At 45.1% G+C, this 15,800-nt stretch overlaps 1 protein-coding gene across 1 annotated transcript in view; it reads right to left on the reverse strand.

Annotated features, from left to right (window-relative positions):
- The window catches only part of ELP2 (elongator acetyltransferase complex subunit 2), a 38,516-nt gene that overhangs the window by 7,183 nt on the left and 15,533 nt on the right, over positions 1-15,800 (reverse strand). The window contains exons 12-20 of the mRNA XM_084780208.1: positions 12,200-12,349; positions 11,766-11,951; positions 7,428-7,497; positions 6,876-6,971; positions 6,653-6,710; positions 6,067-6,139; positions 3,081-3,273; positions 1,716-1,837; positions 136-269 (exon numbers count right to left, since the gene is read on the reverse strand). Coding sequence (XP_084636334.1) covers positions 136-269; positions 1,716-1,837; positions 3,081-3,273; positions 6,067-6,139; positions 6,653-6,710; positions 6,876-6,971; positions 7,428-7,497; positions 11,766-11,951; positions 12,200-12,349 — 1,082 coding nt within the window. The remainder of the gene's footprint in view (positions 1-135; positions 270-1,715; positions 1,838-3,080; positions 3,274-6,066; positions 6,140-6,652; positions 6,711-6,875; positions 6,972-7,427; positions 7,498-11,765; positions 11,952-12,199; positions 12,350-15,800) is intronic.

Raw genomic sequence — 15,800 nt, forward strand, 5'->3', positions numbered from 1 at the left:
TCCTATCCCATGTGAGCACCCATCAAGGAATTTTTGTAAGCATACGCACTTTGAAAGCAGCAGACTCTGAAGGTAGGCCCACACCCCAACACAAACTGAGATGCCACTCAACAACCAAATTCCCCAGTCACTCACCTTTGGGCCGGGCTCAGCAAAGGGCACACGCTGACAGCTGTCACAGAACTGCCCACATCCAGAACCGAGGAGCAGGGGCCGATGCTGTGCTCCATGGGGTTATGGCTGGCGCTACACTCGCCCCAGACGACCACCTAGAGCACAAAGCACACTGTGGGGCTTTCTCTGCAGGGTTCCTAGTGCTCCGTTCCAGTCCAGGAGACAATGAAAATGAGCCTCTCTGGGATTTTTTAACAACACAGAAGCCACAGTGTGGCAGACACAGGTTGAGATCTCAGATACTGAAGTGTACCCAGAAAGCATGAGTGTTGTCTTTATGCTCCGTGACACAACACGGTTCCAATGAGGTGAAATCACTCGTCATGTCCTGGCTACAGTGGCCATCCTCAGAACTTGCCACAGACTTGCTGGGGAAGAAGCCAGTCTTCTACAGCACCTAGTGCTCAGGCAGTCAGCATGGCTATCAAGAGGACAGCACTCTGACAATATACTCTACATAAGACGCAAAGCTTCCCCGGGAGGCCAGGGCTCAAGAGTACCTGCCTGGCCACCTAGAAATGAAGAAGGAAGCAAGATGGACAAGCCACAACTGTAGGACCAATACATGATTCTGAACAGACTCTGGGAAGCACACCATTCTGAAAGTGCAGCAAATGCACTTGGTCTGTTTTAGCCACTATATCCCTGAGAGCTGGGCAGACAGCCCAGTGAGGGAGCTGGGCTTCACACCAGGAAAGTTATGGCCAGTCTGGGAGAGCAAAGCTGGCAGACCCACACTGACGGGTTTAATCTGAGCATCAATGGTTACATGGACTGTTACCTATAAATAGAAAGGGAAGGGTGACCAAGAGTCACTACGCCGTTCTGGTAGCTCTGGACTAAAAGAGTTGGATAAGACAATGTTTTAAAGAGCACGAGACCAGAGGGCTGAGAAGGAGCCAGGGCAGTCCCTAGGCCACAAGGGGAAGGTGAGTTTGAACCCCCTCCTTCTGAACACAGAGTGCTGCCTAATTCCCTGAGTTTCAAGCTTCCATGATGTTCTGCCTCTCTTCTGTCACTGAATTAAAAGGTCATAACCTTTACTACTAAAAAATGGGAGCTGGGACATGGCTGAGTCTTGAAAGGCTTGCCACACAAATACGAGGGCCTCTGCTTGTTAAAAATAAAACCTAAATGAAAACAAATCCCAAGCAAGGTGCTGTTCAGGAACCCAGCACTGAGGTAGATGTCATCCTTGCGGCTGGCTCAACAGCCACAACTAGAGCTCATTCTCATGAGCGTCCCTAGTTTTCATCAGACAACTGGAAGTGTGTACAGCCCCTCCTGCTCTCCTTAACCAGATGTTCCCACATCTTGCGTAGGAGCTACTGCTAACAGAAACTGACCGCAAGGTCTTCTCTTCAAGTCTCAGAGAGATATAACTGGAAAAACCCTTTCAAGGGACACATAATGTAGAAGCCATGAACTAATTTGTAAATATCATATCAGAAAGGCAAAATAATGTGCTTTTAAATATAACTGCAAAAACATTATTTTACATTTTTAAAAATAAGTTTTATTTTTGGTTGAAAAAAAATTACCTTTTTGTCTCGACTTCCAGTGAAGAAATACTTGCTATCAGGACTCCAGTCACAAGACCAAATGATTCTACTGTGCACAGAAGTGACGTTGTTGGTGAAGGCAAAGAGACTGAAAAATGGGTCTAAAAAAAACAACACATACATTGCTCATAATGCAGGACAGGGTCTGCCAGACACCCACATGCACTCAGTCTGCAGCAGAGGCCAGGAAGCCACCCCTCCACAAGGCTGTACATGCAGCTCATGTGGCCTCCTCATTCTCTAATGACCGACAACCAAAATCGTTCAGGCATCCAACTAAAGGCTAACTTATGATTCTAAAAAAGTCTGGGGGACCAGAGAAGAAGCTGCAATCAGGATGTAAACTGGAGGGGGAAAAAAAAGGTCTGGAGTGATTTAACTGTAATACAGAAGTAGCCAGCTCTGCATATTATGGGGAAAATACTATGAAGAGAGGAGGGAAGACAGATCTTTCTCATAATATATAAACGAAGGCTCAGTGGTTAACTCCTAATCTTTATATGGACTACGTAACTGCTTATCAAGAGAGAAGAGAATAATCAATGGAGCTTATCAATCCATAATCCAAAAGATACAACAAATTAACACCCACATCATTTATAGTACATGAACTTTTTCTTTTTGTGTTTATTTATTTAGTGGGTATGTATGTCCTGTGTACACACACATGTACACATGAGTGTTTGTCAGAGAGCAGCTTGCAGGACTTCGCTCTTTCCTTCCACATGTGCCTTCCAGTGACTGAGCCTGGTCCTCAGGCTTAGTGCCAGTGCCTTTACCTGCTGAGCCACCTTGGTGGCCTAGCACTTAAAGTAAAGTACTGAAACTTAGGATGTCACTAGTGATATCAAAGGAAAACAACTGCTCCAAATATACAGGGGCTTTACATCCTGACACATGGATCATGAAACACTATTAAGTCAAAAATACCTCTCATACACCTGGTCTACCAAACATCGCAGCTAGCACACTGCTGCGGACTAGTGGCTTTCATCGTGACAGCTGTGGCCCACTACCCACACCACACACCATAAGACTAAACACATGGGAAGATCAAAATTCAAAATCTGAAATATTGTCTGCACTATGGGCCTATGACAAATGATCCATGTCTGACTGTGCCCACCCCCTACAAATACATAAATAATAAATCTTTTTTAAAAAAAAGGTTTAAATAAAATCTTACAAGAAAAGCCAAGTGCTTCCCACTTGCCCAAGAGCATTAAACCCTCACAGACAGGAGTGTTTCCACCCTGTCACCTCTCTTAATTTCACAACTGCTAAATGTGGGCCGACGGATATGATGGCCTTTACTGATAACTTTTACTTTACAAGCTGCTTTACCAAACTCGGGGGAGGTCGCATTCTGTTTCTTCCACAAAGACCAGGTTCGATCTCTGGAAACAGCCAGTAAGAACTTGTCGTCAGGCGAGAAGGCCATCTGTGTGACAGTCAGAGTGTGGAAAGCAAGACTCTGCACTTGTTTCCAAGATGTCGTGCTCCAGAGGATGATAGCTGCATGCTCCTTCTGAGCCGCCTGCAGGAGGGAGATGAGACAGTGACAGAGATGAGACAGTGACACCATGGGGCAGAAACAAACCCAACAACACGTTTACAACAGGATGGCATTTCTGTGGGTCTGTTTAAATGCATCTATTTGTGTATCTCCACAGAAGCCTCCAGAAATCCCTCGGGAGGCTGCACACAACCACTAGGACTAATTTCTAGGAAACGGTAGAGAAAAGTGGGATTAGAAGAGACGACTCTCCAAGGACCACTGTGTAATGAGAATGTCTGAACTCTGTATAACAGTGAGGCATGCGTCTATCAGTTGTGTGGTTAACAGTTTAGAACTCTCTACTCTGGTGAACAAGGAGTGAGTATCACTGGAAAGAGAGTTGCTCCATAGTAACAAATGAAAAGACTATCGAAGAGGATGCTACCCTACTTACAAGTGTACCAACAAAGCTTCAAAGTATGGAAAGTACGAATTGAAATGGAAAGGTTAAAAAAAAAAGAAAGAAAGATATGGAAAGGTAAATACCCTAAGTACAGTCAGAGATCTCAAACTCTACTCAAGAGAGCCAAGAGCATAAAGACCTTAACACCATCCCCAACTAGCCCCAGTGACTGACACTGTATCCAAAAGAAACAGACCAAACACTCTTTTCAACTGAACGTGAGATTTTACCAAAACCAGATTTCAAAGGATTCACGTCATAATGTGGTCTCAAACTATAGTGAAGCAAAAATAAAAATCAGCAATAGAAAAGTACTTGGAAAACATTTTGTTTATAGAAACTAAATTATATATTTAAAAATAGCCAAGAGGGCCAAAGGTGATCAAAAAGTTACAAAGTCTTTTTAACTTAAAAAATAAAATTACCACAGATTAAATTTTGTGAATGAATGCCTTATTCTAGAAAAGCTAGTTCCAACGTTGTGAGAGCTGGCCACAGTGCTATGAGATGGAAGAAAAGTGCAGACAAGCGCAGGTGTACTTTTTTGTACTGACAGAAGGCATAGGAGCCCACACACACATGAAAGGACTGTGCAAAGAGAGGTATTTCCAGCAGACAGAGTAAAAAGATGACATTGGTGGTTTGCGTGAGATGTCCCCCACAGTCTGTGCATTTGACTGCTTGGCCCTCAGCTGGTGACTGGGGAGGCTTGGGAGGTATGGCCTTGCTGGAGGAAGTCTGCCACTGGGGAAAGATTCTGAGGTTTTAAAAGTCTCTCCCCATTTCTCTGCTTCCTGTCTGTGGTTTGGTATGTGAGCGCTGAGCTCTTGACTGTTCTCCCTCCATGCCTGCCTGCTGGCTAACACATTACCCTATCATGATGGCGAGCAACTCTTATCCTCCTGGAGCTGTAAGCCACACGAACCCTTCCTTCTGTAGTAGCCTTGATCATGGTTTTTACTGAATAGAAAAAAAACAGCATCACTGGTGACTCTGCCGCTACTGAAATGATTGTAGGGGAGAACTCTGTAACTCAGAACAGTCTTATTCAGCATCCATTAAAGGATTCGCACAGTGTAGTGGTTTGACTGAGAACGGCCCCCATAGGCTCACAGATTGGAATGCTACCAGTGAGTAGCATTATTTGACAGGCTTAGGAGGGGTGGCCTTGTTGGAGAAGTGTGTCACTAGGAGTGAGCTTTGAGGTTTCAAGAGCCCAAGCCAGTCCCAGTGTCTTTTCCTGCTGCTGTGAATCCAGTTGTAGAACTCTCAGCTTCTCCTCCAGCACCACGTCTGCCTGTGTGCCGCCATGCTCGCCGCCATGATGAAAATGCTCTAAACCTATTAAACTGTTTTACAAAAATCCTGGAGGGGCCTGGAGAGACAGCTTCTGGTCAAGAACACTGGCTGCCCTTCTGATTCAGTTCCCAGAACTCACATGATGGCTCACAACTATTTCCAACTCCAGAACCAAGAGATCCAATGCCCTCTCCTGCCTTCCATAGGCATGCATCTATGTGGCACACAGACATACATTCAGGTCAACATTTATACACATAATATAAAAACAAAAATCTCAGGAAAAAAAGTAGTATCAGTGTTATAAGCTATTCAAGAAAGTTGGTTGGCTGCTGCTGTTTGTTCTGAGTTTTCTGAGATACTGCTCCTTGTCCATTACCACACAGCCACATCAGCTACGTCTTCAAGTTCATCTGCATTAAACTTGGGGAAGCCAAGGTCTTCGCGACATGCATCTGCTAGCAGCCAGGGGCCTTGAACATTCCCTGCCCAGTGCCTCAATCCCATGTTCTCTACTCTGCAGCTTGGCGTAGATAGACACGATGGCATGGCCAACATGCCTCCTGGCTAGCCACTGTGCTCTGGAGCTTCTAAAAGGTACCCTCAGGCCTGTCTGGAGCCTAAACTGAGGACAACATGAGATTCAAACCATGCATACATACCAGCCAACTCTGTCTCAAGGTCCCTTATGACAACACAAGCAACAGGCTGCACCCCATGTAAGGGAAAGACCTGGTCAGCTTAACTGACTGCAGAGGACATTTTCTTCAGTGACATAAGCACTGTATGGTCATTTGAATATTTTGTGTGTACGCACAGGGATCAGCACCCCAAACCCAACCTGTTCTAGAGATCAACTATAAGGATAAATGAGTTCTCAAATAGATGTAAAATGCAATCACATTTTTAAAGAGAGGAGAAGAGAATGTAAGAAAGAGATGCAGGCAATGCATCTGAAAGGCATGTTTTATGTGGATTCTGCCTGTACTTGCTGGATTTACAAAAGCCCAACGACTCTAATTACCTGTGACCAAGTAAAATTAAAAACACACATCCCACAAACACCCTACCTTGCAAGCAGAGGCAAGTAGAGTCTTCGAATTATTACAAGTAACAGAAAATATCTCATAGCCATGTCCATACCTAAAATTTAAAGAGAAAACACATGTTCCCTGTATTACTAATGTTCTTTTCTTACACTGCAATAAATGTAAAGTGAAAAAGATCATTCCCTTGACCCAACACATACTGCTTAAAGGAATATCACACTTGGCCTAGGTAACTATTTAGGGAAAAAAACAGGAAACCAGAAAAAGACTACAGCTTCCAAAGGTAACGTAAGTCCACACAGCTTTTCATGTCTCATAAAGCACCATGGAAACACGCTGACGGAAACCAGCACAGATACAGATGACTAACTGAGTAACAAACAGAAGCATAAACTGTGACACTTCTCTATCTTGGAAATTTACACCAACCAATAAACATAATAAACAATAATGTAGAAAAACAAACAGAAAAAAACAAAATAAAAAACCATGTGAGCTTTAATTCTCCCCCTTGTGGAGCTCTACTGGGGAAGAAGGGGAAGGCAGAAGTCAAGGTATGTGGGGACCCTCAAGCTACGGCTAACTCTAAGATGAAAGTCCAACTTACAGTTTCTGAATTTCAGGCCACAATGTGTTCTGCAGAAGATGATCCTCAGTTGGAGGTTCTACAAGACATTTTAAACTCTATAATAAACTTTCAATGCTATGGTTGTTTCTTTTCCGTTTTTATCCAAATATTAAGTAAAAGCCATAGCTCAACTTCAGCTCCACAGCCACAGAGCCGACTGTATGTACTACAGTTCATTAACTTGTCTCTTGTAATGTCTTACCATGAAGGATGGCAGGCTGAAACATCACCTGGGGGTACCCAAAGGCAGGGCTAGTTAGGAGCTCCTCCTCCTCAGAATACTGAGCGGTCATGTCTCCTAGTTTAGAGAAATATGGATATCATGAATGCAGCTATCATGACAACGTCCCAAAGTCACATATCAGAGAGCAGCAGCCTTTTCAAATGGTGTCTATGTCCATGAAACCACAACGGTGTTTCTACTCTAGTTTTTTCCAAACTAGCTCCTGAAATAGGATTGAATTCCATCAAGATTCTGTCCATTTTCTTTTACCTAGCTCTTTACAAAAGTTTTGTTTTTGCATCTATAGCTGGTCCTTCAAGTGGCTGACAATCTCACCCGTGGTTGGAGTGCTCTGTGAAATCCTGGGTGAAACCTGCACCTGCGTCAGTGGCCTACATGTGAGCAGAGCAGTTACCACAAACATGAGATTTTAAAACAGGCCTAAGGGAGCACTGAGTGCACGTTCCACAAATATATAGCTAAATTGTAAGTAATAGAGGCATGTAATACTTTTGAAGACTACATCCTTACCCTGAAAGATAGCTTTATTTGATAGCCCCAATGCAGGAACAGTGGCTCCCTCTGGAATATCATAGTCTTCCTAGAATGAAAAGCACAATATGTCATTTCAGACACTAAAAATCATTGATACCTCAAGTACCACAAAAAAGTGATGTTCATAAATGCTGACAACGTTTTCAGCTGTTCTGTGTGGTTGTCTGCTATCTTTCCAACTCCTGAGCTGACAGGTACCACTCCAAGCAATCTCTCTCCAACAGACAGGGCCTACGCACCACCCCACCTCTACCAGTCATCCTCTTCTAGGAAAGCTCTCCCTGTAGGCTCCTCAGTCTCCCATGGTGCAGTAGGCCGCAGGGTCTAACAGGTTCAGCAGGCTAAATCTAAGGCCAAGGACTCCGCCCACAAGGAAGCCTCAAGGGATGTCCCCAAGACAGATACATAGCCCCAAAAGGCACAGTCATGAAATGTGTGCGTGTGTGGGTGGGTGTGTGTATGCGCACGCGTGCATGCGGGTGGTTTTTCGAGAAGGGTTTCTCTGTGTATCCTTGGCTGACCTGGACTCACTCTGTAGACCAAGCTGGTCTTGAACCCACAGAGATACACCTTCCTCTACCTACATAGGTGCTAGGATTATAGGTGTGTGCCACAGTACTCAGTGGACATTTTTATTATACGTATGTAAATAACTTAAAGCTGAAGAAGCGAAGCTCTGCCTAGATTCTGCCTCACATGTGAACCACATGCTAACCATCATAAGTCGTATACAGCCATATGCTTAGTTAGCACTTACCAATTCAGCTATAGCACACACGCTAGAACTAGACGTGAATGATATGAATTTAAAACACCAAACAACTGAGAATGGCACCTGCATCCTATCCTACACACTGTGGAGAAGGGAGGTAAGGATGGCACCTGCATCCTATCCCACACACTGTGGAGAAGGGAGGTGAGGATGGTGCCTGCATCCTATCCTACACACTGTGGAGAAGGGAGGTGAGGATGGCACCTGCATCCTATCCTACACACTGTGGAGAAGGGCGGTGAGGATGGCACCTGCATGCTATCCTACACACTGTGGAGAAGGGAGGTGAGGATGGCACCTGCATGCTATCCTACACACTGTGGAGAAGGGAGGTGAGGATGGTGCCTGCATCCTATCCTACACACTGTGGAGAAGGGAGGTGAGGATGGCACCTGCATCCTATCCTACACACTGTGGAGAAGGGAGGTGAGGATGGCACCTGCATGCTATCCTACACACTGTGGAGAAGGGAGGTGAGGATGGCACGTGCATCCTATCCTACACACTGTGGAGAAGGGAGGTGAGGATGGCGCCTGCATCCTATCCTACACACTGTGGAGAAGGGAGGTGAGGATGGCGCCTGCATCCTATCCTACACACTGTGGAGAAGGGAGGTGAGGATGGCGCCTGCATCCTATCCTACACACTGTGGAGAAGGGAGGTGAGGATGGCGCCTGCATCCTATCCTACACACTGTGGAGAAGGGAGGTGAGGATGGCGCCTGCATCCTATCCTACACACTGTGGAGAAGGGAGGTGAGGATGGTGCCTGCATCCTATCCTACACACTGTGGAGAAGGGAGGTGAGGATGGTGCCTGCATCCTATCCTACACACTGTGGAGAAGGGAGGTGAGGATGGCGCCTGCATGCTATCCTACACACTGTGGAGAAGGGAGGTGAGGATGGTGCCTGCATCCTATCCTACACACTGTGGAGAAGGGAGGTGAGGATGGCGCCTGCATCCTATCCTACACACTGTGGAGAAGGGAGGTGAGGATGGTGCCTGCATGCTATCCTACACACTGTGGAGAAGGGAGGTGAGGATGGTGCCTGCATGCCATCCTACACACTGTGGAGAAGGGAGGTGAGGATGGCGCCTGCATCCTATCCTACACACTGTGGAGAAGGGAGGTGAGGATGGTGCCTGCATGCTATCCCACACACTGTGGAGAAGGGAGGTGAGGATGGCGCCTGCATCCTATCCTACACACTGTGGAGAAGGGAGGTGAGCATGGCGCCTGCATCCTATCCTACACACTGTGGAGAAGGGAGGTGAGGATGGTGCCTGCATGCTATCCCACACACTGTGGAGAAGGGAGGTGAGGATGGCGCCTGCATGCTATCCTACACACTGTGGAGAAGGGAGGTGAGGATGGCACCTGCATCCTATCCTACACACTGTGGAGAAGGGAGGTGAGGATGGTGCCTGCATGCTATCCTACACACTGTGGAGAAGGGAGGTGAGCATGGCGCCTGCATCCTATCCTACACACTGTGAGAAGGGAGGTGAGGATGGCGCCTGCATCCTATCCTACACACTGTGGAGAAGGGAGGTGAGGATGGTGCCTGCATCCTATCCTACACACTGTGGAGAAGGGAGGTGAGAAGCAATCCTGACACTTATCCAACACTCAACATGAGAACAAAATCTGAATGGGAAGGAGAAAGCAAGCATCCGCCTAGAGCTAAACCTTTTCTGCAGTCTCAGAAAACCCCCACTTCATTCCCTAGAACTAGACAGATCCTGCACCTGCCCTCCTGCCAGCCACAGAGCAGAAGCAGCTGCCTCCAGCAACTGAGAAAGCTGAGGCACAAAGTGCTGCCAATGAGCTGAGCTTCATTTCGTCAGGCTCTGCTCTCTCCTGCCTTCCCTACACCGCTGCTGGTTGCCCCTTCAAATGCAGGGTGCCCACACAATACTCTTTGTTCCAAATGCTTTTCATCACATCCTTCCAACAGCACTTTCCTTCAATCCTCCAAGTCCGTCTTCACTTCAACATGAGCCCAACAGCTCCGCCCTCCTCCCTCCCCCACACACTCACACACACCTTTTACCTGTGACCCAATTCTTAGAAATAAAATATGAACAGGTACCTATGTGCAACAGAACCATGCTCTATAGTCAAATGTCTTCCTACTTCATTATTTTGATTGGTGATTGATTGGTGGTTTTTTAATTGTTGTTTTATTTTGTTTTTTGAGACAGGGTCTCACTATATTGTCTTGGCTGACCTAAAACTCACTATGAAGACCAGGCTGGCCTTGAACTCATACACATCTGACAGCCTCTACCTTCCAAGTGCTGAGATTAAAGGCACACAGCACCTACTTCATGATCTGTAAGCCATGTTATTTGTTTTCTTCAGTGCTAGAGCCATGGGCCAGGTATGTGCTCTGGAACTCAACCTGTATTCTAAGCCCAAATTCACATATTTTTGTAAGTAACTCAAATCTTATGTAAAAAGCAGGCAAAAATAAATAAAAATAAAAATATAATATAAACAAAGTCCCAGTAACACATTTCCACCGGGTCTAGGGCACTGTCAGTGTTTGGGAGCACTAGCTACTCTCCACGGAGAACTTGCATTCCATCCCTACCATCCACATGGTGGCTCACAACCATCTGTACCTCTAGTCCCAGAAGGCCCACCTATTCTGGCCTTTCAGGGCACTGCATTCATATGATACACAGATACATGCATACATACAAATCAGCACAAGTAAGACATGCACACATACAAATCATAGTAACTTAAAAATACCAACAAAAACCCAAAACCCAACAACATTCTCATTATTCTAATGGTGACTCTTTCTCACACAACTCATTTTTCTGTCATATGATATAGCTATTAGGCCAGGAGTGGAGGAACATACCTTTAATTCCAGCACTCAGCGGCAGAGGCAGGTGGATCAAGTTAGAGCCCAGTCAAAGCTACATAATGAGACACTGTCTCAAAAAACTTAAAAAAAAAAAAAAAGTAGCAATTAACTAGTCCTATCCCATTAGTTCACTGCCAGAGTCCTGCCATATAGAAGACTGTTATCTTCATCAGGATGGGACCCATCCTTCACTTTGTCCAGGCACCTACTGCAGAAACAACATACGGCACCCACGTCTCAAGTAAGCGTGACATTGTTGCTTTAGAGTCTTGAATGCATTTGTTACATACAATACCTGTTTATTTAGTTATTTTAGAATTATTTATTCTTATGTGTACATATGTGCCTGGTGCCTGCTGAGGTCAGAAGAAAGCATGGGATCCCCTAGAACTGGAGTTAAAAATGGTGAGCCACCATGTGGGTGCTGAAAGCTAAACTCAGGCCCTCTATAAGGCCAACAAGTGCTGTGAACTGTTGAGCCATCTCTCCAGCCTGTGTTTAACATTTAAATCACTACATGCCACTGCTGATATAAAAGTCCATCAAACCAGAAACATGTAACTTTTTTCTACTGTATACTATTATCTACAGCCTGAAGCAAACATTTTTTTAAACTTGGAGGAAAATGACTAAAATAAAGCATTGAGAGGAATACTCACATCACAAATGTGACTCAGTGACTGCGCTGAAACGATACTGAAATTTTCCACAAAATTCCGAGGAGCAGAAAAAACACGAAGAACTTTTTCATCTGCTCCAGACACAAACTGAAACCGATCAATCATCGCCAAACATTTCAGGTTATAGCCATGTATCTGAGGCCTTGCAATCTCATGCCAAGTCACCTGGGGTTAAAGCACAACAGACACAGTGAAAGTGAGTGCACACTTCAAAAATCAGCTCTTTTCAATAAGCAAAATATGGGATGCAAAACTTGCTACGGCCAAGGAGTTCCCACTGGCAGCAACCCAGTGGGTGTGCGTTACGTCTCATCACGGCCTCAGCCTGCATGCTCCTAATGGCCCAGGAGGCTGCTCCACTTGGAAAGCTGCCCCCAGGAGGAAGGCCTGCAGTTAAGGAGGTAGACGCGTGCCTGTGATCGGCCCTTCTTCTTCCACGGAGCAAACAGGCGAGTTGTCTGATCAGCACTGGTGGTGATGATGAACTCTCCCTCTGGGTCCCATATCAGGTCTTGGACACCATCAAAGTGTCCTGAAATGACAATCTCTGGAGCCCACTGTCTCTGCAATGAAAACAAGCACAGCACATGTGAAGAGAAACAAGGACCACGCAGAGGAAAGCTGCAAGACGAGGCCATAAATAAAGGCAGCTGCCTCCCAATCAACCACACTAACTGCAATCTGCAAATATGCGTTCTACCCTTTCAAACAGTAACTGTGGGAAATTTCCCGGTAGCCAGACAGGTTGCTGTTACCTGTCTATCAACCCTCCCATAAGGCAGGTATTAAATACTGGTGACCACCATGCAAACGCATTAGGAGGATTAAATGAGCTTATACTCATGAAGTATACAGACAATGACAGCATGTACTCCATGCTCAAATACATTTATTAAACACAATAATGAAGAATATTGAGTAAAATGAGACTGCTTCTGAGTGTGAGCCTAAAGCGTTTCTAGTTCAAGGGCTTAGCAGAGTGTGGTGGTGCACCCCTGTAAACCCAGCATGGGGAGGCAGAGGCAGTAAGAGCTCTGTGAGTTTGAGGCCAGCCTAGTCTACATAGAAAGCTCCAAGACAAACACAACTATATAGAGAGATCCTGTCTCAAAAAACAAAAGTTAATGGACTTATGATGATGAACCCCATCAAGTTGGTCTACCTATTCAGCTCACAACAGCAACTATGTATACAGGTAACAGAGTATGCCATAAACCTGCCCTCAGAGCTCTTTTTCCAATACACTCAGGTGAGAGTAAAACTATGAGAGGAAAATGAAATTAATTTCGCAATTAAGTTTGTTTAATGCCAAGTCTAATGAATATAGTCAATATTTTCTCTGTTTCATCGAAATAGGGTCTCGTGTAACCCAGGCCGGCCTCAAGCATACTCAACACCAGAGGCTGGCACTGAACTCTTGCTATCCCCATCTCTGCTTCCAAGCATTGGAATTATAGGCACAGACTAACATGCTGGCTCAATAATTAAACTAAGTTACATTCTGTAAGGAAACGTGGCAAATAAATGATACTAATTTCCCTATTATGTAAGTGCAGGTTCTAAAGGTAAGCTTTAATGGGTGTCTACAACAAGCTCTAGGCGCAGACAGCACTTTGAGATTATCTGTACGATCTCCCACATCCCATGGTAACTCCCTACTTGCTCATTAACATCAGCCTGGGATGGAGAGATGGCTCAGTGGCTAGGAGTGCTTGCTGAGCAACCATGAAGACCATGGCATAAGCCAGGCCTCCTGCGAATGTCTGTAGCTCCAGCTGTCAAGGGCTTTCCTGGCTTCTGTGCACAGGCAGGTAAGCACACCTACACATACATCTGAGCATACATTCACCAAAACATGCGCGCACAAAATAAATCTCTAAAAAGTAAAGAAAATCAATCCTGAAGGGTTAGAAAGATGGCTCAATGATTAGGAGTATGAACTGCTCTTTAGACCACTCCAGTTCAGCTCCCAACATCCATGTCAGCCAGCACACAGCCACCTGTAGTTCCAATGAATCCAACACCCTCTTCTGCCCTCAGTGGGCACCTGTATTCACATGCACACACCCACACACAGACACATAAAAATAAATTAAAAAAAAATAATCTTGATTATAAAAAAAAAATGAACCATTCTGGTGTGGGCTGCTGACAGTGAGGGAGAGCATACGAGCACTGGGTCTGAGGTATTTAGGGACTCTACTTTCTGCTCAGTTTTGCTGTCAATCTAACACTGTTCTAAAAAAAACGAGTCCATTTAAAAATCAAACTCCCAGCACTATATATGTTAAGTTCTCAGGCACAAGCACAGTGACACTGTAGAGGAATTCAGAACATGGCTGTTCTGGCAAGAGACCACATCCAAAGACCTTCTAGGTCTGTGATCTGGGTGACAAGAGACCACATCCAAAGATCTAGGTCTGTGTTATCCGGCTGCAATACAAACACGTTTTCAAACCACGAGACAAAGGCAAACAGATCTGAGTTCAAGTCCAGCCTGGCATATAGAGCAAGTTTCAGGTAAAGAAAAGCTTAGATGTATGTGTGGTGGTACAGGCCTTTAATCCCAAGTGAAGGTAAAGTTAGTTTGTGGAAAGTCTCGTCCTGTTTGAAAGTGATGTCTAATTGAGTGGCAGAAAAAGAAAGTGACGAAGATTTGACCGAATTTGAGAAGATTTGACAGAATAGGATACTCCCAACTCTCACAAGAAGAGAGGAAAGGGAAGCTACTTAAGAGGCAGTTTTACAGAGAGAGGAGGCAGTTTTACCAGGACAGTAATGAAGACGTGAGTTACACAGAGAGAACTCAGTGAAGATGGAACGAGCAGAAAATGAGCAGAAGCCAGAAGATAAGAGCAGACTGCTGAGTTAGTCTCAGGCCAAGCAGAGTGATTCTGGGCCGAGAGCGAAGTCAGCCGGGAGAAGAGTTTGAGCCAGAACAGCTGAGTTGAACCAGCAGCCCAGAGCAAAGAAAGAACGAGTAGGGGTGAGCTTATAAAGCAATAAGTCTGAGAGGCTGAAACATTCTAGGCCTAGGTTAGATTGTACGGAAGCTAGAAGCTTCCAGGACTAGGCCTGGGTTAGCAGGAGGCAGTGAGCCTCTGAGACAACAATTAAGCCAGAAGAATAAAAGTTACTTTTAAATGAACCTGTTTTCAGATTTCAGTACCTCCTTCCTCATCTTGTGCTTTTCTTCTGCAAAGACCCTCGAAGACCAACTAGGTTAAGGAAATTAAAGTTCACCTTAAAAAAATAGTTCCTTAAAAAAAAAAAAGACGTTCCTAAACTACCAATGTCATAGTCTTACTGGTTGTTTAAACTGTGGAAATAATCCTAAAAGCTAAGTCCAAATGGAGGCTAGAAGACTAGTTCTCCAAGAAAACAAGAAGTTATGACCTCAAAGGGAATTATCACAAGCCCAAAGTGATGCCAAGCAATGAATTTGTACTTTATAAAGAGAGCTACTGATGCCAGGCATGGTGGCACATGCCTTTAATCCCAGCACTCAGGAGGCGGAGGCAGGCCGATCACAGGAGTTCGAGGCCAGCCTGACCTACAAAGTGAGTCCAGGACAGCCAAGGCTACACAGAGAAACCCTGTCTCCAACAAAACAAAAAAAACAAGAGAGCTACTGGGCTCAGCAAATGAAGGCCCTAGCAGCAGGCCTGATGACTTAAGCTCCACCCCCAGGACCCTCATGGTATAAGGAGAGAGCTAGGCCCTGCAGGTTGTCCTCTAACCTTTGCACTTGCAAAGCAACCCACCAGCACATGCACACCAACATACACTAAAACTGAAAACATGCAAACTATGTATTTAAAAGGAAGCTGTCAGATACACACTCAAAATATGAAAAGTCACAATCATCCGATATCCTGATTCCTTTCATTTATTAAATCTAAAATCACTTATTTAGTAGCATCCAGACCCTGACATTCATCTGCACATGATTAGGGGAACAGGACAGACAACCCAGGGTCGCACTTTAGCTAGGCCAGTATCACTGAGACACAC

The sequence above is a fragment of the Acomys minous genome (genome assembly GCF_964271855.1).
Source record: "Acomys minous genome assembly, chromosome: 4".
NCBI lineage: Eukaryota > Metazoa > Chordata > Mammalia > Rodentia > Muridae > Acomys > Acomys minous.